At 38.9% G+C, this 22,334-nt stretch overlaps 1 protein-coding gene across 1 annotated transcript in view; it reads right to left on the minus strand.

Moving 5' to 3' along the window:
- PTPRR (protein tyrosine phosphatase receptor type R) overlaps positions 1-22,334 on the minus strand; it is a 152,622-nt gene that overhangs the window by 124,019 nt on the left and 6,269 nt on the right. Inside the window, exon 2 of the mRNA XM_065862807.2 lies at positions 12,566-12,870. Coding sequence (XP_065718879.1) covers positions 12,566-12,870 — 305 coding nt within the window. The remainder of the gene's footprint in view (positions 1-12,565; positions 12,871-22,334) is intronic.

The raw sequence follows: 22,334 nt of genomic DNA on the forward strand, positions 1-22,334 counted from the left end.
AGAAATAAATATGATCCTCAAAAATAAGCTGCCTGTCTCTACTTTTTCTTAACATATTTATCACCACCACAAAGACGCATTATTCATACTGAATAATATTATTGCCAGACTCAGTCTTTCATATTTTTTAGAACCAATATTGTAAATACGGTTATTTGTTAAAAAATTTCCTAAAGTATTTTATTAAAACAACTCTGATCATTTTGGCATAGACATGTAACTCTCTGCCAGAGTAAGCAGGTAGCTTAAGTCTCACATTAATTTCAGCATGTATGTTGTCCTCTCATTTTAAAAGAGTGATGCAAAATGTTTATTTTGGCCATCTTCTTAATGGGATTAAGATCCAGGAAGGAAACTATTAAAGTGATAAAAAGAGAGTTTAAATTAGCATGTTTAAATAGCAGATAAATTAAAAGAAAAAAGGAAAAAAGGTATTTTCTGCATTGTACCCTTGTCTCTACTGGCATGAAGGATTGTGCACAGAATGAACTGTCTAACACAGGTCTTCTAAATCTCTGCTTTTGAAAGAGGAAACAAGCTCACTGTTACTGTAAGAACAGCCATTTTACTTTTGTTACTGTACCATGCAGCCATTTGGAGCATTTCAGTTTGTTTGGGCAAGACAATACTTAATTCTGTAAACACAGTAGTATCCCATAATGTTTGCCGAGTGAGTTAAAGTAGAACACAAATAACTTCCATTGACTGGAGGAAGACAGTAATTAAACAGAAAAGAAAATGTGACTAAAGCAGCACTGTTCTGCAAGTATTTTTAATGTATCGGGACCTCAGCCTTCTAAAACTAATTAATGCTTTAATGAAAGTTGTCTGTTATCTGACTAACAAATCTAGTTTGTCTAATATCCAGCTACCCTGGCTTTCAATTAAGAATCAAAATCCAAGAACTGATGAGAAGGGACATCATAAATGATTTATGGATGTCCTACTTTCATGTACGGTACATTTATTATTGGACTTAATGCATCCATATGGTCTTCTAATTCATTCATTACTGAAAACCTCACATTACAGTTATTTCATTAAAGGTTATATCAATTTTCAGGCAGATTCTTAGGAAGCATATTTAAAAATTAAACTTATTATCAAATTTTTGTTTTAGTACATGGATTTCAAGTTATCAATTTAATTATTGTGCTATTATCTATTTTGAGAGGGGTCAGTTGTTTTTTTAAATCATTTTCTTGGTCAACATTTGATAGCTTTCTGGCTATTTCAGTATCTGAGTGGTCTTTTAAATTTGCAGTTCATGTTTCTCCCAGCTTCAGTCAATAGTCTCTTGTTCCAACCACAAAAACATGTATAGAGCATGTCAGAGAGGTGTTCCTACAGCTAATCATCACCTTCCAACCCCAGCCATCATTTAACAGAGTATTCCTACCAGGGTCAATCTAGAAACCCTTAAAAACTAAGTTTCTGCCATAGTAGGCAGAGTGAAAAGAGAAGAAGAAAGGAAAGGAGTATTTTTATTTTCCAAGTTAATTTCTATTGCCTATATACACTTTTTTTTCTGTGGCTAATTAGGCAGAGCCACAGCACCCTGCAGCACCATTCCAGGGAAAGCCTATGAGAGAAGTTTTGGGGACTAGTGCTTCATGCTTATGTTACATCATCACCTTAAGACAAATAATACAATTTCTATACTGTTTTAGCTTTGCCTAAAGAATGCAAAGGCTCTAAGATGGCAGTATTTAAGGTAATTCTTCCACTAATCTAAAACTTCTGTGTTTTAATGACCCGTCAGCTTAGAAGACTACACTACTGTAGAACTACACAGTACAGTAAACTCTTTATTACATTAAATTTGTAAAGGTTAGCTTCCAGAGCTGTGTCCTTAATTAGATGATATATTACCTGTTGCATGAAGAAAGTTTATCAGCAACAATTTGGTTAAACAGTGCAGAAAGATATGTGTTGCCAGAACTTCACAGGACCATAACAGAAGGGATCCTTATTTCTTTCAGTGTGTTTTCAAAAAGGAAACAAGATTAATAGTACAATTAGTACCAGCAAAGAGATAACCTCTTATTCTAAAAGCACCAAATAAATAGGCAAAATAAAGAAATTAAATTCAATCAATGACATTATGTAAATCAAGCAAAATTTACTTCAGCATATTGTAAATGTAAAAATCTTGATTTGTATTGTTATTGATTTCTGTGCTACGGTTTATCACACAATGACCATTCCCAGTGAGAATGCATATCCCCAGCCAGATCTGTACAAAGTAGATATTCCACTATTATTCTCCAACAGCTAATAAAGGCTGAAATGTAAATTTGTTCCAATTCATGTTTGAATAAACATAGATACAACATATACTGCCAACTACTTTCCTACACTATTCAATGTTATTATATTAGCAGCTCTGATGTATACTCACAACACTTTTCATGATGCTTTTACCATGTACTTGAGGCAAAACACTATAACCACTAAAAGAATTTTCCACCTTTTTATTGTGGTACAGAGCCAAATAAGAATTAACTCCATTTCAAGTTGTCAGTCATGACTGACCTTCAAAGGAAGGACAGAAAACCATTCCTTAAATTATTTTAACAACAACAGAGACTTTCTACCTCTCTGCTTGCCTCCCTGGGTTATTCCCCTTTCCATGAATCATTTTGATACTGAGGTGACTGAAAAAAATATCATTCAGTTGACAGCTATAAGATCAATTTCAAACTCCAATATCCTCCCAGCCTGTGCCTTTCATTTCAGAATTCAATATTTATTTTTTGCAAAAGAGATGCCCAAGTGCAGTAATACGTGATCTATGAAGCATTTTAAAAAGCGTGTTCCAAATATAATCTTCAGCTCCCTAATAATGTTTCTTTGATTCAAAACATCACTCTGTTCAAAATTATCACATATTGATTTAGCAATGACATAAAAAAAAAATATCATTTTCCTTTTTCAAAGCAAGGCTTAATATTTAGGAGGTTACATACAAGAACGTATTATGAACCATCTATTGAGGAACGGTATAGAAGCTGAGACTTTTCCTAACAATGGTGTTAGAAGTGAAGAACCAGAAGGATGATTCCAAAGGCTGAATTGCCAGATCCAACAAAACATTGACTGATAACGAAACACATGCTGTCTTGCTGTGTTTTATCTGAGTGCCCTTTACCTGCCTTTTAAATGTTACTGTAGGGGACTTGGGTTTTCACAAAGATCACTCTCTCAGGGCACTAAAATAATTTTTTTTTAAAAAAAAGGAAAAAGAAAAAGTGATGCTTCAGTCTTTATTCCTGAACTTTATCAATACAATGCATAGATTTTTTATGAGAATCAGTCACTGTTTTTTTTATTGGTGGGTCATATGACCCCATTTTGTACATTTATGATTTTGGACATCAAGCATGTGTGATTCCAGTGATGGCACCTGGAACTCTGTGTGCCAGGAAACTTTTCCCTTTCCTTAGTCAAATTTAGGCAGTAACAGGTTTCAGATCACTTGTAAAAGGAGAACAGAATATTGATAGCAGTATAGCAATCTCCTGAACTCCTGCTGAAATTTGGGTTGGACTAGATGATCTGGGTTGGAGTAGATGATCTCCAGAGGTCTCTTCCAACCCTAACTACTCTGTGATTCTGTGAAACGCAAAACTGTCTGTACCGTTCAGGATAATGGAGTCAGTGCAGTTCCAACTGGGAAGCAGTGCAAGGCTACCTCCAAAGCCAAACACTGAAACACCCACAGTGGCTTCGGCATTGGCATAAAGAAGCCAAACAAAGAGCATGGATAGAAAATCCACCATTGTCTAAATCTCTGGGCCTTTTCTCCTGGATCTCAGTACAGCATAGCACAGAAATGGTACAGAAGCCTCCTTCAATCAGAGGAATAAATGGGGCCATGTAAGTGATAAGGAGGCAGCAGGGGGCTTGGTTGTTTGTGGATTTTTTCACTATTTTGGAGGACAAATCAAAACAAATACAATAAATTTGTACTGGATCAGCCCAAGATCAACACTTCTCTGAATACTCTGTTGGCTGAAATGGCATGTTTTGGGTTAAATAAATAATTTCATCTGTAAGCATGAGGTAAGTGGTACACCATACCTTTTAACTCAGCGACTAGATCATGTAAAATGAGAAAGACTCAGGTTCAGTTTTCTCCTCTGCCTCCTTTAGAGCAAGACTTCAAGCCAAGTCTCACACATTTGTGTATACAGCCTTTCTCATATCTGAATTCCCCTGCACTTCCAAGATATCTTAAAAATGCATAAGCAAAAAAGTGAAGATCTTTGACTTGGCTGCAAGTATGGCTGAATTCAATCTAATTTCATGGAAAATTTATTAAAAAAAAAAAAAAATTTCCTTGAGGACAAAACCCAGCAATTTGAAGAATGGAAAAACATAGGCAGATTATGTTCTGCTACACACAAGTACCTACTTTATGGTTGGGACTGGCCAGGTATAGGAATATACAGCTGAAAGAAGTATGGAACAGCTGATATTTATCTTGTTACAGATGAAACTGCACAATGCTGTCAATGAAACTTCAGCCCTTAGCTTAAAAACCTATAACATGCATGCTCCTGAAATTCAGTTTTCATTTCAATTGTGCGGCTTATGAAGAAAACTAAATGACTTCAACAAACATCTCCCCTCCCCTAAAAAATGCAGGAAAAGGAAAACTTTTTAACCAAAGAGGACCCAGGCAATTTGTGAAAGATACGACTAGCGTTTATGCAAGTTTAGCATCCCACTGAATGTTACAGAAAATAATCCCAAAGTTGCCAGCAGTAACCTAATCAATTAAAGCACTGGGTTGCTGAATACCCCACTAACATTCTTTTAACATTTTGCAAGTCAGATGACAAAAAAAGTGCTTTAAGGAAGTTTTAGTCCATGTTATGACCTAATGCAATCTTTCCTGTCTTCCACAAAGACCGAGAGTAAACACAATACCATGATAACACTTTGGCATGTGATTATCGCTGCTGAAGTGCACAGAAGGAAGCAGAAAGCAAATGAGGCCAACTAATGCAGATTCTCTGGATTTCTCTGTGCAAACAAAATCCAGAATGACAGAGCTGCAGGCTACTAGGTCTATTTGCAAGGCTTGCTGCAAGCCTAGTATAATTACTTAAGAAAGGACTAAGATAATGGTGAGCATCAATCTCTTATTTGAAGGTGGGCTTGAGTCTAGAAGCCAAATGCTGTGCAGACCTGGTGTTTGGGGTCATGATGTAAAGTGCAAAGGGACATGGGAGCGATTATAACAATCACACTAAGGGTACTGACTGATACTGCCCACTGTTGTAATGTGTGACTAACATTTAGAGTTTGTTAGCAATTCAGCACTGCAATTATAGTAAAATCTTACACTTCACTGTCTATCAGCACAGCACTTGTCATCTGTTTTTCCAAGCATTGGACATATACATGACCTGGAAAGGGAGAGGGACACAGTTGATGACTTTCTGAATTTCAAGATCTTACTCCTCAGGAGGCTCTGCTGAGGAGACTGCAGAGACATGATTTTGTATTTATGCTCCCTCTGTTTGGCCCAGTGCAAATCCCTCTCTTTGGCTGGCAGTAACATATGGTAAGTGGCAAAAAGTGACATCTGACTCTTTGTTACATTTCATATACACTTAGCTTGGCTGTTTGCCCCAGTACTGGGCAACCTGCCACTTTCTGGACTACTTGTTCACCTCACTCATAGCCATCTTCTTTCCTTACTCTTGTCCCATTTTGAAGCTTAATATAGTTTCAAAAGTATTTTGACCACCTCTTCTCAAGGCCTACAGAGGGAGTGAGCTTAGGGTACTTCCACTGAACGAGAGGAGTAAGATATAAAAAGCCCTCTGAGTAAAGCACCAAGATGTGCGTGGTATGCCTGCGTATCAGAAGGTAAATGGCCTTTGGAGTTGGAGTCTGACAGACTCAAGGATGAGACCCCAGGTTTCTGCAGTATTCAAAAAGCAGCTCCTTAGTCACTTGTATTGTTACAACATAGTATAACTACATCTAGCTATAGGAAGACCTATGTTTATATGTACATCTATCTCAGTGAAAATTAGGACATTGCTGTACAGCAGGGGTGTCAAACTCATTTTCCTACTCATGTAGGAGTAGATACACTTATACAGTCCTAAAATTATATTTGGGCTTTTGAAGGCAACTACGAGGCTGATGTGGCCCCCAATTAGAATGAGTTTGACACCCTTGCTGTACAGGGAAGGAAGATAAAATTACCATTCTGAATAACTTCCAAACTAACTGTAGTACAACATTTCACACAACACACGATGGAAGGCAGACGGTGCATGAGCAACGACAAACCACTTGCTTTAGAAACTCCGCCTGTTCTGTCGTAAGAACATCCCCAGCCTTATCCATTCCTCTGTTCTCCCTCACAAATTAAGAGAGACTTTTGGTCTGTTGTCTCCTAAAAGCAGTCCTAAATTTATGGTCTAATGGATCACCCTCAGCTATCAAAGTTTCTCACAGACTTCTGTGCATTTTTATCAGACTGAGACAGAAACATTTAAATATAATTTTACAGATTGTTCACCATGGCCTTACTGGGCCAGTTAACTGGGTGGATGCTGTGCCAGCAGAGACTGCCACAGTATTTGAAAGACAGAAGAGTTCTTAACAAAGAAAACTGAAAAAAGGAAGAGACATTACTGTATATCAAGGCAAGGTATTCAACATCAGGGAAAAGAATAGTAAGAAATTATGGAAAAGCAGTTGGTGAGTGCTGTGGACAGCTGGGCAAAGCTGGAACAGGTTATCAGTGAAAAAACATTACTGGAACATCTTCTCTTAGGATTTTCAGAAGGCCATTTACGTTCTGGTACACAGAAATATCACACACAGCTTGGTGCTGTGACTCAGAGGGGTTTCTGTATCCTACTCCCCTCATTTAGTAAAACCCAAGAACTTAGCCTTCAGAAAGAGGGCATCTTATACGGTGTGAACACAGACATATGGTGTGAACTGTGGAGCTGTCATATGCAGGGACAGGAGTTGGACTCGATGATCCTTGTGGGTCCCTTCCAACTCAGGACATTCTATGATCCTATGACATTACCAAAACACCTCTGAAAAGAAACATGTATTTTCCATTTAAATAAAACTAAAAATCAAATTCCATAGACTTTGTTCCATTTTTATGAAGAGAAAGCTATACTACATGTCTCCACAAAAATGTACCCATAGGGAAAATATTTTTTGTACTGAAAATTACTGGAAATATTGAATGTCCCCACCTTTTTATCAAGCTCTCCTCACGCAGTTCTTCTTATGAAACTCCAACAAAGCCCGTCAGTAGAGGCAATTTAAATGTTCAGAAGAAAGGACACTTTGTGGTCTAGTTCCCTTTGTTTTGCTGATCTTTAAAAGGAAGAAGCAAGTCTTGCATCAAAAGTAAGTTTTGGGCAGATACATGAAGGAGGATAGAGTAGGACATCCTGTTGTGTTAGTGGAGGAACCTAGAGAGGACATTCCATGTGGAAGGAATGGCTTCACAGAAAACGCAATGAATTAGAAAAATAGACATTTCCAGCAGGGAAAAAACAAAACAAAACAAACAATCAAACAAACAAACAAGTAGTGGGAATTATGAAATAAAATAAAGGCATTAAAAAGGTAGATCATCTCTGGGCCTTAACACTGGTAATTAAACCCAGTGCATCAGTAAATGGGGAACTGATGAAGGAATAAACTTATACATGTAAGGCCATGTTAGTAGGCAAGCAAGAGATGCATCTTCTCTGAGTAGATAGTATCAGCAAAGTTAGACAAGAGGATCAATCAGTAATTGTGGGATGAATTTGACAGAAGTGTAAAAGCAGTTCTGCTGTGGTTTCATGGCCTCATGGTCTTCAGCTACCCAAAGCCACCCAGAAGCAGCCCACCTACTTGAACTGTGCTTAGATTTGGAAAGGATTTCCACATTATTTCAATATAAAAAATGTTGTTTAAGCTAGGATCAGCTCCAGATAAAAGAAAGCACTCAGTGCACATCTGTGTGCATGTATGAATATAATGAATATGTATACATAGGCAAGTAGTCAGTGTGCAGTTGGTGCTTAAGCACCCACTATCATCAACAGAAATCTTGTCACTACAGCCATTTCGGCCTAGGGAGATACTTGGCTCACCCTGAAGTAGGCATCAAGACTATGTTATACTAGTAGATTAAATCTGTCTGGTACTGTTCTCAGGCAATGAGAAAAACTGATGTGAAAATGGCCCATGTCAGTACTAGTCTCCTAAACAGGATGGCCACATCCAGTGGATGTGGTCCCTGACCTGTATTAATTCTCCAGTCCTCCAGAAATTGTTTAGAAAAGTGCTAGATAGCTTAACAACCAAGAGACTAGATTTCCACTGCCTGTACAGAAGCTTGCATACCTAGTTCACGTGTGGAAAACTACTTATAGATACATATGTTCGTGTGTTTTACTCTTCCCCTAAATCCTCTTTGGAAGGACTAGCACCTGAAGCTCTTCCTTATGCACTTCATTGTGCTTGAAGGCAGATGGTTCAAACATTGATGACAAAATAGATGTAATGGTGTGGCACAGCTATAGCTCTGAGGCATTCAGCCTTACACGAAAGGTCACGGAAAAGGCAAAGAGAAGCTCTGTGTGGCTGTCTGTGAATCTTATGTCTTATTGACATTCGCTGAGAGAAGCTCTAATTAAATCAGCTTTGTTCAGTAACACTCTCAGTAAGCCAAACAAAACTGAAGAGATGCACTGAATTTTAGGCTACTGTACAGTGCTGTGACCTTTCTAAGCAACAGAAGCAGAGACAGATTTTCACATTTATATAGGAAGGTGTACAGTAGTAGCAAGATGTGAAAGGGAAAACTTTATTATCTTTACATTTCTGAGACACTTCACAGGATACAAGTGAAGAAAGCATCTGAGAAGCTTAGTCCAATCTTAGTACAACAGACTTACATGTCTGGGAGAGACTTTGGACATATCAAACTATATCAGGTTATGAAGGGTGATGCTTTGGCACCCATGAAGTGATACTTTAGACCTAGTCTGAGTTGTAAACTTTACTACAAGTCCTTCTGCTTTTCTCTCAAGTTTAGCCCTAACTATGTATGCGTATCTATGTTTGATTGCGTTTTTTTTAAACAAGTGTGTTAGACAGCAACATTTTTAATCTTAAGTGGTTATCCACAGACTATTTCTACTTTCCATGTACTGCCTTGACCTTGCTGGTGCTCACATTTGGTATTGGAAATACTTGAAATTAACATGAACAAACGTTTGGAGAACTTGTTCATTTCACTACAAACTTTCTTATATGTTCAATGACTGTATAGTTTCTGAGACCCAAAATAAACCCATACAAATAGAAAACTCTCAATCATTACAAAAAATTATGTAATTCAGTATGTTAACCAAGCAATTTTCAGATGAGTTGGTCTCATGTCATTTAAAGACACAGCTAAACAGAACATATGGGTAAGCACTGAGACATTTATAGAACAGTCACAATGCTTCTAAAAGCTCTGCATTGTCCTTACTTCCTTCAACAATGCACATGAAACACACACACACACACACACACACACACAAAGACAGGAACTTAATACTGGGTACCTTCAGTTATAGAGAACTCATTCCCAGAAAATAAATCCCTCCTCTTTCTCCTTTATGCAAACAAGCACTACAATTTCCCCAGGTTCAGTAAAATTACTTTTTAACATGTGTTCTTTATTGATAGTCACAAAACACCACTTTTTGACACAATACCTGCAGAATTCTGGTTTTCACAGCACTCTGCTGTGCATTGGCAACATTTTGCTTGTCAGATGGTCTAGTCCTTAGCACAAAATGTAACCTTGTAATAGTTCTACATTAGGCATCCATTCACCCTTGTTTCCACCTCAATCATGAAGAAAATGGACCTCGAGTCACAGAAATTAGATTGAATTCAGTTTCCTCCACTCTGCAGAGCCACAACAATGCTGATTTATTTTAAAAAATAACCCCCGTTGCTGGCTTTCATACTAAATCACAATGTGCACTAGTCATGTAACTGGATTACAGGAAGCATTAACACTAGCAATTGCCCTTTCAAGTTGAGCAACCAGCAACATTGCTAAAGGCTGGAACAAAAAGGGTCAGCCAGGGCAAAAGAACAAATGTTGTCACTTTCACTGTATGATAAACCCCAAAAAGCAGCAACAAGCAGTAAGTGCTAGTTTGAAACCAAGAGGGAGCACTAATATACATGCGTTCAAAACAACACAGACTCCCTTGGCAATGACATTAACATTACCATCTACTTAATGTGAAATTCAAGAGGGAGAAACAAAACATTGAAGCGCAGAGACCTGGGAGGAGCAGGGCTGTGCTTGGATTAGAGCCACCACCCTGCTGTGGGACAGCTGCCCTTTGGAGGACGACACCTTCAGAATTTCTTATTGTGGGATTAGTCCAGTGACCTGTCCGAAACTCAGCACTTTGGCTTTGAAACATGCGCTTCCCCAAAGGCTCTTCTTGAAAGGATGACATTAAAAACCAAAAAATTCTGTCCTTAAACACACCCAGCGACAGATGAAGATCCCGAGCAACAAACAGCTTTCATGTCATGATTTGCTCATGCTGCTATGCCCCTGTTTAAAGCACATATGGTTCTCAGTGAGAACACAAGGCTTCAGAGCAGCAGCTCCATCCTAGAAATGCAGTAGCAAACCTTCAGATCGGGGTCACTTAATGAGAACTTAATGTAGATTTAATAGATCTTTTTTTATGTCTCTGTCAACTGGAAATCTGCCTCATTTAGCTTTTAATGCAGGCACAGAACCAGTCAGCTAAAATCAGGGTAGCCCCAGAATATGTTGCAAGATTCTTCAATTGAAAGTTGAGGACTGCAGGTCTCCAAAAGTGTGTAAAGTTCTACTAAAATAGCAGACCATAGGCAATTGTCATTTAATGAAAGAACAAGGTGCCATGCATATTATGAGTTCCTTACACTAACAGAAAGGTTTCACGTCCACAGGAGATGAAATCATGCTTGCTATGGAAAAAAAGAGAGCAAGTGTCTTTACTATGGAGTTGGTCCTGCAGGTTTAGGCTAGCTTGGGGCATGGATGAATCCAGCTTGCTTGGCATCTCCTCCTCCTGGTCAGCACCATTCAGTATTGGCACTCTGTGTACAGTTGGTATGCGCCCAGAGAAGCACGGCTGTTAGTACGTTATTTTTCTTATTTTGTTCTGATATGGACCCTTTCATACAAATTAATCTAGTCCACTGACTGTACCAGCCTTCTAATCTCAAATTAGGATGTCTTCTTCATGTGGGATGCAACAAGTCCAGAGTCTCTTTGAGCATCGTTATCTAACAGAATTTTTTAACTGTTAAAAATGTAATGCTAGACTAATAAAATTACAATATTTTCCTGATTATTATTTTCAGTGTCACTAGCCTTTGTTGCATTTGTTGCATTCGTGATGGTAGATCTCTAGAGGTACCAACAACACGAGGAACTCATAAGCAATTCTGAAACACTTTGTGTACCAACATGCCGTAATGTTGTACACTCTGTCTTCTTTCCTTCTTTGTAAAGGCCATTCTCTTTTAATCCAGCATCTTCTGTAATGAGTAATTTACAGAATTAGGCAAATAGCTGCTGATTGTAATTAGTTACATTGTTTCAGTTTAATCTTTATTAGTTCACTCTAATGAGTGGGTGAGCCATTATGAATGGTTGTTCTTCCCTCCAAGAAGGAGAAGGATGAGTCCAATGCTCTTCTCAGTAATCAGGCAGGGCTGACTGTGTGCCCGGGTGAGGCAGAGCAGTGCCGAACAAAGGCAGCCACTGCTGCCCACTCCACAGAGGACAGCTCTGGTGCCAGTGAAGGGTGAGGATGGAGCAGGATGGCATCAGCACATGGCTCCACTGACACGACCACCACTGCAGAAGCACTGCTGTCACTCTTCTGAGGAAAGGAAAGATTCCACACACAGTCACCTGAACGAGTAGGGTCCCAGACCATATCTCCCAGAAAGAGTATGTATGGCTTATGCCAACAAAAACATAGTTCTTATTCTTTGCAAGAAATAGGATTGTTTTCAAACAGCTGTGTAAGCATGATGGTGGATTCACTGGAGAAATAGAAGTGAACGAATCCTTTGCGTCAGCCTTTCAAAATCTCCCTGCCTCTCTTGAATTGTTCCCTAAAGTATATTTTATTGTGCCCTATACAGAACAAGTTTAAAATCCACCCATCAAAAGCAGTGCAAATATCAGTCAAGACAAGAGGATTAAAGGCATTTGAGGCAAAGGTAAGTTCTTTAGCTACAGAGAGGCTATATTCTGCACCGGTTCATCAGATTGCTTTGTTGGTGATGGTGAGACTATGTGAATGCAAGTTCTACTAAAGTGAAGAGCTTCAAGATGTGTGGTCATTATTTAGATTTATATGAACAGCCAGGCAGTGGAATGTGAACTTTGGATACCTCACATCACAATCTATATCTATACTTATCTACAAGCACATTTATTCATAAAACAACTCCAGAACTCACGGTGAAAAAAAAAAAAGGCACTTACCACAACAATCACATTCGTTGCAGGAATGGGAAGATTTTCCACTTCCAGATCTTGACCACTCATAGCTAACAGATTGAGGGATGGGTCGTAGGCAGGTCTGGGGAAGGCCGATTTAACAATTATTGCAGGATGCAGCTTGCTTATTTTGGTGTGGGAAGAAGAATGGAAATTTTGTTTGGAATTCTTGTAACTGTCTGTATCCAGACTTTTCTCCACACTCTGCACATGGTGATAAATAAACACAGGTTTCCCACTTCTTCTCTGATGAATTGCCAAGAAGTGGTCATTGTCTCCAGAAAAGCAGCCTGCAGAAAGAGAAGAATAAGTTCAGAATGTCTCTCTTGGATATTCTGTAGATTGCCCGGGAAAACTGATGAGATCTTTGTGTTCTGCAAGATTTGGAAAGAATATTTGTGGAATACAAAAGTTCCCTTAAAATCTCACAATACAATTTCTATAGCAATAGCTTAAAAACACTAGAGAGAGTCTACTAAGTATGTGAAGCATATCACATTCTTAAACGCATTTTTACAGGGCTTTTTAAAATGTTCCAGTATAAGTTGGGGAATGACCTATTAGAGAGCAGTGTAGGGGAAAAGGACCTGGGGGTCCTGGTGGACAGCAGGATGACCACGAGCCAGCACTGTGCCCTTGTGGCCAGGAAGGCCAATGGCATCCTGGGGTGTATTAGAAGTTGGGTGTTAGTAGGTCCAGAGAGGTTCTCTGTGCCCTCTACTCTGCCCCAGTGAGACCACATCTGGAATATTGTGTCCAGTTCTGGGCCCCTCAGTTCAAGAAGGACAGGGAACTGCTTGAAAGAGTCCAGTGCAGAGCAACAAAGATGATTAAGGGAGTGGAGCATCTCCCTTATGAGGAAAGGCTGAAGGAGTTGGGTCTCTTTAGCTTGGAGAAGAGGAGACTAAGGGGTGACTTCATTCATGTTTATAAATATATAAAGGGTGAGTGTCACGAGGATGGAGCCAGGCTCTTCTCAGTGACAACCAATGGTAAGACAACGGGCAATGAGTTCAAACTGGAACATAAGAGGTTCCACTTAAAACTTCTTCTCAGTGAGGGTGACAGAGCACTGGAACAGGCTGCCCAGGGAGGTTGTGGAGTCTCCTTGTCTGGAGACATTGAAAACCCACCTGGACACATTCCTGCGTAACCTCACCTAGGTGTTCCTGCTCCGGCAGGTGAATTGGACTGGATGACCTTTCGAGGTCCCTTCCAATCCCTAACATTCTGTGATTCTGTGATTTTGTGGATTTAGCGACACCTTGCATAACTTGGTGTCGGGCATAAGAACTCTTTTAGATTACATACTTTTAATAAACTGTATATTTGTAAAAAAAAAAAAAAAAAAGCTTCCTTTTGATAGTCAAAATACTTCCTAATGATGCCTTTATGAAAGGAACCAGAGCTAAAGTGGTTTTTTTGTTTGTTTTTTGTTTTTTTTAATGGCTGAAACGTAGTGAGTCCTCAGTTCCTTTGTGAAGAACAGGGCAACTACAACAGCCCAGTTCAGCTCCCAGTATGGAAGTCAGGTTGACCCTATGAGCAGAAAAACAGGCAAGGATGAGTTCCTTTATAGATAAAACGTAACTGAAGCTGCATTAGTCACCTCCTGAAAGACTGCTCTAAGAAACCCACTCTGGTACAAAAGGGACATTGTGTTCTAAGAGGAGTGAGCCCAGAGAGCTCACTTTGATCAGCCTGGAATTTCTTCTTCAGAAGCTGTTGGAGTGTTGTGGTTTAAACCCAGTGGGTAACTAGGACCATGCAGCCGCTTGCTAACTCCTCACCCCCAAGTGGGATGGGGAAGAGAATCAGAAAGGAAAAAAACCTCATGGATTGAGATAAGAACAGTTTAATAAGACAATAAAGGAAGAGGGAAGAAAAAAAAAAAGAATATATGCAAAACAAGTGATGCACAATGCAGTTGCTCACCACCCATGACACCAAGAGACCATCCGCTCCTGAGCAGGAGTATTTGTCCCCCCATCCAACTCCAGTTTATATACTGAGCATGATGCCACATGATGAGGAAAACCCATTGTTCAGTTGGGGTCAGCTGTCCTGGCTGTGCCCCCTCCCAGCTTCTTGTTCACCTGCAGCCTTCTGGCTGAAAAGTCCCTGACTTGATGTAACCATCATGTGGCAACAAACAAAACATCAGTGTATTACCAACTTTCTTCTCATACTAAGTGCAAAACCAGCTACCAGGAAGAAAATTAACTCTATTCCAGACAAAACCAGGACATGGAGTTAATGGCAACGTTGCATTTGTGCACTGATTGGGTCAGCTATTTTTTTAGCTAAAAGCAGTAATTTTAAACAATCAATGTTATTTTAGTTCTCATCATGAGCTATGAAGAACAGCTCAGAACCAACAACATGTTTCAATTCAGGCTGAACAAGAAATCACTTTGTTCTATTCAGACTGATTTTTGCCTCTGATTTTTTTGCTTCTGTAAGTAAATCAAAATAATCAGTCATTTGCACAGCTCTACTCAGTGCCCTTAGGAGATTTCAGTGTAGGTAATTACATTCTGTTGACCTAATTTCCTCATGAAATTTTGGTTAGGAAAATCAAGGACAATACTTCATCTGTGCTCTAGTATTGCTATGCATCATTGGGAAATGCATTCTCTGTCAAAAGCAGGTCCATGTCAGTAGGTGGTGAAGCAATTCATAACATACATGAGCAGAAAATCAATACAAAGAAGACAGAACAGAAAATCTTGCATTTTACAGTACACTTAGAGATCCTCCTAGTATAAAGTATGATGCTAAGGCTACTAAACCTAAGGCTATTCTTTTAAATGGTAAAGACAAACACTGACAATTTCCTAGATGACCATGGTGGTCACATGTACAGCTGATGTCCAGTTTTGATTGGGAAGACAACTGAGAGTAGGATAAAAAGAAAAGAGAGAGAAACTGCAGAGTATAGTCTTAGAGACGGATGAATTTCAAAGCCTGTTAAGCTTGCTGGGATCTCATTAAGCTTTGTTGGGGGTGGCTTTACTGATAACATCCCAAGAGCTGCTCTTATCTAGTGATTTAGAGAGTTGTGTGAATGGCAAAATAAAAACAACCTCAGAGTTTCTCACAGTTGCTTCTCTGCTGAATTTATTTTCATGTCCTCTTCACAGACAACCAGTATTCCAAAACTGATCACAGATAATATGCAGGAGTGTAACTACAGACACATTTGGTGTCTGTGGTTGTTCTTCATTCTTGCTGTCTTTGTTTCTGAGGGAATCAAAACCACTGTGATTGTCCTGGTATTCTTTATATTGCATTTCCTACCTACTTTAACATTCCAAATTCCCCTTTTATTTTATTTATTTTCCTAAAAGAAGCAGAAAACATAACATAATTAAGTACTAGCCCAAATTCTTCACTACGTAATATTAAGGTAAATCCCAAGTATGACTTCAGAATCCTGACAGAACCCAGAGTAACACAGCAAAACCAGAAAGGTTGTCTTATTTTGAATAAAACAATAGTTAAAGCAACTCCCTGAAAAGCTTGCCTGGTCATGTAACTCAGTACTTTTTAACAGTAGTCTCGCCATCTCCCATTAAATCCCAGCAGGCTCGCTTCCATTAGAATACTAAAAATCATGTCAGTAACACAGGTCCCTGCAGTGGATTCAACGTATGGTCCATTGCAGCAGATTTTCAAGATGGACAACAAAGTATACTTGGGTAATGGCCCATCCCGCAGAAATGAAAAATTAACAAGTCTATCTGCAAAAGATACTCTTTGCACTTACACAAATCTGTTTTTAAGAGCTGCCAATGCAGACGTCCAAATATGTTCCAAGAAAATTACTAGGCTGAATTTGGTTTTCTGAGAAGTCCATATAGCCCCAGTAGCTTAAGTAGGTCACAGGTATTTACAGTACCTCATGTAAAAAAACTCCATTGATCTTGTAGACTGTGGATAAGCCCTAACCAAGATCAGACTTTGGTTCCCAGAGTGCTATGGATGCCTCAGGTGACCCTAACAAGTAGGACACCCTTTACACTACAGGGAAACCCAAAGTTTCCTCTTAATCTCATGAAGGGAGAAAATACTCCTTCTTCATCCCTCAGGCTTCAGCTCTGAATACAAGCAGTATGCACCCATGAGACACTTGGAGAAGTCACTGGCAACACCAGCACTTCTGCTACACACCACCTTTAAATATTGCCAGTCACCAACCCTTAAGAGAGAGAAGACTGGGATTCTCATATCAAGTTGTGTACCTACACAGAAAAAGCAAATACTCTTTTGTGGCCCAGAGGGAAACCAACAGAAGTTATGGAAAACTGAAGGACCACAGTATTATAACAAAAAGTTGAGTGCCTTTTAAGCTTCAGATATCCCAACACACACAGAAATTCAGAAAATGGGGACTCAAAAAAAACCTCTTCCTAGAGATACCCCTTCCTTAGGCTTAGCAAATTTGATCCTAAAGTGAATTTTGATATTCTGCTCACACTATCATGTTTGAACTCTACTTCAGAATGCAGTTATTCCTGACTGACTTGTAATATTCACCCAGTTCTGATATCCTTTAACCAAGATAATTTTATTCCTTCTCCTAAAAATCCTTCCCATCAAGCGTATTTACAAAGAATTATAGTTTATTCTGCCTTGGCATTGAGGAGAATAGACTAGATTTCTTCTAACCAAAAAGATGCTGAATCTTCACCTATTTCTCAGCTAAGCATAACTATTTTTAAGTCACTGGAAAATTGTTCAAACTGAACAGTAATCAGTGGCTACCCTCAAACTCACATCAGAACTTCTCAACAGCAGGTTTGTATCTGCCTTTGCTCCTAGAAGACACCCTACCCTTCCTTCATGTAGATCATCTCATGTAATAACCATTACCTTTAGGAACATATGCTGCAATGTGACTAGTATGATCTGTTGATTCTTTCTTCCAGTTCTTCTGTCTGTACAATGTTTTGATTGGTCACCACTCTTTTTCTTAGGCTCTGGCTCCTGATGAATATTGCTACTTCTTCTTCTGTTCTTTCCTTCTGGTTGATTTTTCCTTCCTCCTTGCAAGTCCTCACATGCTGCTACTGCTTTTCCTTATATCTATGTGTATTTTTTTTTAACAAGAAAGTCTGTCTTGATCTTGCTTCCATGTTCCTCCACTGCAGCCTCCCTATTTAACTTCTCTTATCCTGTACAACAGTATTTTTCTTCCTCAAAACATCAGATTATCCTTAGTTGCATTTCCAGTGTTTGGAACTTTGCTTCTAGAACCTCTACCAACTGAAACACTTCATGTATTAATAAAGTGCAACCAGAAGTTACAAAGTGATGTAGAATGCATACTTTCTACATCTTGAATATTTTCACTGTTTGCGCTAATTTCAGTATTTCCACCATTGCCACCATTGCCATCTTCACCTTCATCATCCTTCCTGGAAAGGAAAACGGGAAATAAAAATACAAAACTCCCTGTTCTGCTGGTTCCAGCTGTTCTGCTTGCTGGTTCCAGCTGTTCTGCTTGCTGGGTCCAACTATGTATTCACTTGATTTTCTTAGTTGTCTGCAGAAAAATACAAGATTCTGTGCTGAATTAAAAAGAAAAAAAAATATCCGATCTACAGAAGTATGATGGACAGTGGGCCAGTAGAAGTCCATGTAAAATACTCACATGGTCCCAGTATACGGGAAGCACAAAATCTTCTCATTATAACAGATGTGTAAATCACATTAATGCTAGACGGCACACACTGCTCAGACTGTATTACACTACAAATGTGTATTGCACATGCAGAAATGAAAGCCTACAATAAATAGTAAATCAGATCAGAAAAATGTTGTGGGCACTTTTCTTTAGACTGTCTTGTCTCCCTGAATAGTCTCAGGCAGTGGACATTTTATTTTACAGCAACGTGCCAGAAAATTCTTAGATTCTCAATTCCTGAATACCTTCACTTTATCTAAAATAGACACAGTAAAAACTTGATGGTAATCAAAATCTATTAATAAGCCAGTAACACAGTAGCAGGGTTTTCTCTTTTTAAAACATAAAAATATTGAAGCTTTACAGATTTTTTTTATCTCACATCCTCAAGAGCCAGAAACCAGAACTTTATTCAACTGCAAAAGGAGATTCCCACTGGGAGATGACATTCTTTTGTAAACCTGATAGGGCCAAGATAATGGTGTCTTGATGAGTGTCTGAAAAACAATTTGAGGTCATCACCCTAAATCTTACTATTTGTTTTAATCTGAACAAATTAGATTCATAATAATGCATGTTCCTGAACATAGCCATTTTCTTTAATGAGAAATATACTGTATATTTACTACTTATAAGTAGCGCAGTCACCTCAAATCCATTGATAGAACTGCTGTGTTACACCTGATCACTGAGCAAAATGCACAAGTGAATACAGACATTTAGTGCATATGTTTTAAAACTCACACTCAATACTATAACTAGTCTGTAATAACACTGAAGTCTCTTTATAGTTCCAGATATTGTAGTGTATTACACAGCTTGATATTTTCATGCTAACAAGCTGGAAATTGGATGAAAAAAGGCAGAAAACATAGAGTCATTTCATAAGGGAAAAACATGCTGAAACTTGACTGATTGCTTTCAAAGATAAGTTTAGCTCAAAGGCAAGTTGAGTTACAGTACTTAATGCTGCTGCCAAATAATTTCTCGTTTTCAGTAAAAAGCCTAATTAAACTTTGATAATTAAATTTTGTACCCTGATTCCACATTCTTTCTTTCTTTCTGTTTAACTCACCATTCTGAAAGATGCTCTGTGTCCCATACAACCTTTCTCTGCACCCTATAAACCAGCCTCAGAATTTGGACAGGTTTGGTCTCTGAATGCCTCTTGCACAATGGTTCATCTCTTCTTGAACAGCCACCCAGAGCCACTGTGAGAGGCATGTCAATGTATTTATGCAGACCATTGATCAATGCTTTCCAATAATGCCAGTGTTCCTACAGCTAGGAGATTCATTGCCCTTTTTTTAGTCCATTGAGATGGATATGGTCTCACATCCTGCAGAGCAGAGTTTGCAGTTTTCTCTCGCCTGCATAAGGAGTAAGTACATATTGGCTCAGAGGAAGGGGAAAAACAATCTCTTAGCATCTGTGCCAAAATACTTAGTATCATGCTAACCAATTTTGAGAGCATGGGTCTAATTCTCAGGAGTACCAATGACAAAGATACTAAGGGAAACGCTAACTACTGGTCATTTCTAGACATAGGATGAACACTACTATATGTTCAAAAGACCTTTGTCCTCTCTGGGCTGTGAAGGTTGCAGGCAGGGGGACCTTCTTTTGACTGTGACTTTAAAAGATACAGAAGTCTGCTGCTTTATCCCTTGTTCATTTACCTTATCAGTAATAAACCTAAAACATATCAAGGGGAGTCAACATATCTGATGGGAAATAAAAATGTTTTAAATGATGCTGAAAGCACAAATGAAAATAAAAGCTGTCTGGAGGCAATACACCTGCATCTGTACTGTCTAGTTAACAGAATATCTTACTGTCAGTAAAGCAGTACCTTAATCAAATCTAAATCTCATTCGGATGGACTATGCAGTTTTAGGTAAACACAAACTACTGTTGAACTTTAACAAGGTGGACCAAGAATTATTAGCAATAAAATGCAGTTAAACGGTGGCAAAAAATATTACTTCACTATTAGCTAGACAACAGAACATACTCTTACGAGGTGAGGCAAACCAGGCAAACCTCAAAAGGAAAAAATAGAAATCCATTTGCTGGTTTGGTAGCACATGCATGAAGGAACACATTGGAAGTTTTGGAACTAACAAAAGAATTCACCTGCAAAAATACTTTCCCGCACGTAACAGTCCTTGTAGCAGAGGGACTCGCAGGCTGTGACTGTTTCCATCATTCAGAGAATAATACCAAAATACAAAGCCTGGTCAGATCCTTCCTTCACACCACAGCTTCCTCTGAAGACAAAACCTTTTGGAGCAACACAAATGAAGATGTTCCCTACCCAAAGCAGGCTGCTAGACCTAATGATCTTTCACTGGGAATGATCCTGCATAGCTTCTCATGACCTCTTTCAGCTAGCAGAAAATTATCAGTCCTGCTACATTCAAAGTCTTGTTCATGAGCAAAGAGGAAGCACACCTTATACATGTAAGTAAAGCTGAGAGTTCATTGTTAGCATAATGAAAATCTTAACAATATAATTCAAGAAGATCTGTTTTATATAGAAAATCAAAGAACAATAAAGCAGAAAAGGTCAGAATTATGGATATAATACAATTAAAATTGTCTATCCTTTTTCCTGGTGTTATGCTCGCCCTTTGCTGTTTCTCTGGGTCCTAAGGTCAGTGGTTTCACACTGGTGTTGGCAATGGGGGAATGTTATGAGGAGTTGTCAGCATCTGGAGTCCTTCGCTGGGATGAATATGGTGGATTCTTCTTCCTCCTCTCTTCTTCCATCCATAGGGATGTATAGGTATTTGCAAACAAGCATTTACAACTTTATCTTTCTTCAATTGGTCTGCAGCTCCAGGTTACATCTGAATTTACTATAAATGGTGCTACACATGTATGTTAGATACTACTTCTTTGTTCTCTTTGTTAAACCCTAAAACCAGTTTTTTCAAGCTCCAGGTCTGCCTTTTTGCCTATTAGTGAGCTATTTACAGCATGGGTCCTCCATGCCAAACCCATACTCCAGTTCTTATTGTCCCAGTTCTTATTGTCCCATGTCTGCACTATTGTCCCATCCCGTGCCTCCACCCTCAGTGTCTCTGCTGTTGTACCAGGCCTGTGTTACTGATATCCGTACAAAACCAAAGTTGCACCACACAAAGATAAACAGGAGTAAAACAGATACAGATGCTTGGTCAACTAGAGAAAGTGCTGTCAGAGCTAAACCAAGTCAAACAGGCAGTTCAAGGAAAGTACCAGCAGAGCCGGCCTGATAAGCCTCATGAGGCCTTGCAAACTCAGTACAAAGCTCATGGCTTTGTTACCAAAGGCAACACCATATCACAGGGCTACAGGGTCACAGTCCTTCATAGGAAGGGTTCTGTGCTTTCCTAGTTAGGTCCAGTAATCAAAAGGCCAGGCCTCTTGCAGTAGTGGAACAATACCCATGACACATCAAAATTCAGAGCAAATAACCTATGCCAGAGTTAAGAACAGATCAATTGTAAAAATTCGGAAAAATATTTTGATTTGTCCTTACACAAAACGTTCAGAACATTTGACCAAAAACAAAAAATTCAGCCAAATCAATTGGTACAAAATGTGTGTGTGTATGTGCGGGGGTAGGTAGAATTAATTTTCGGTGTGTGTGCATGTGAAAGTGAGCAAGTGCATGCACACATGTGTAAGAGATGGTGAGGGCACCCCTGAGAAAGGGAGGGAGTACACACAAGAGAGAGAGGGGGAGAAAGATGATTGCAAAGAATTTTTTTTTCCTTTGCTAATACGCAATCTGTTGAAAATAGAAACAACTGCAAATTCACTTTTGCTGAATTTGTCTTTTTCAGTAGGAAAAAAAAAAAAAATTGCTCTGGCCAAAAATACCCATAGCTACAGTGAATTTGAATTAAGTATGAGTGGTATCTTTTTCAAAAAGACACTTTGCATGTCGTTTTATGGGCCTGTTGCCTGATATATCAATAATGAAACTGGATACCACAGAGCATTGATTTCACTAGGTCTACTCATATGAATTAAGAGATGAGCCAGTGGTCCCAAAGGCACTTAAGTATTCTGCCA

This window comes from Patagioenas fasciata, chromosome 1 (assembly GCF_037038585.1).
Source record: "Patagioenas fasciata isolate bPatFas1 chromosome 1, bPatFas1.hap1, whole genome shotgun sequence".
Lineage (NCBI taxonomy): Eukaryota > Metazoa > Chordata > Aves > Columbiformes > Columbidae > Patagioenas > Patagioenas fasciata.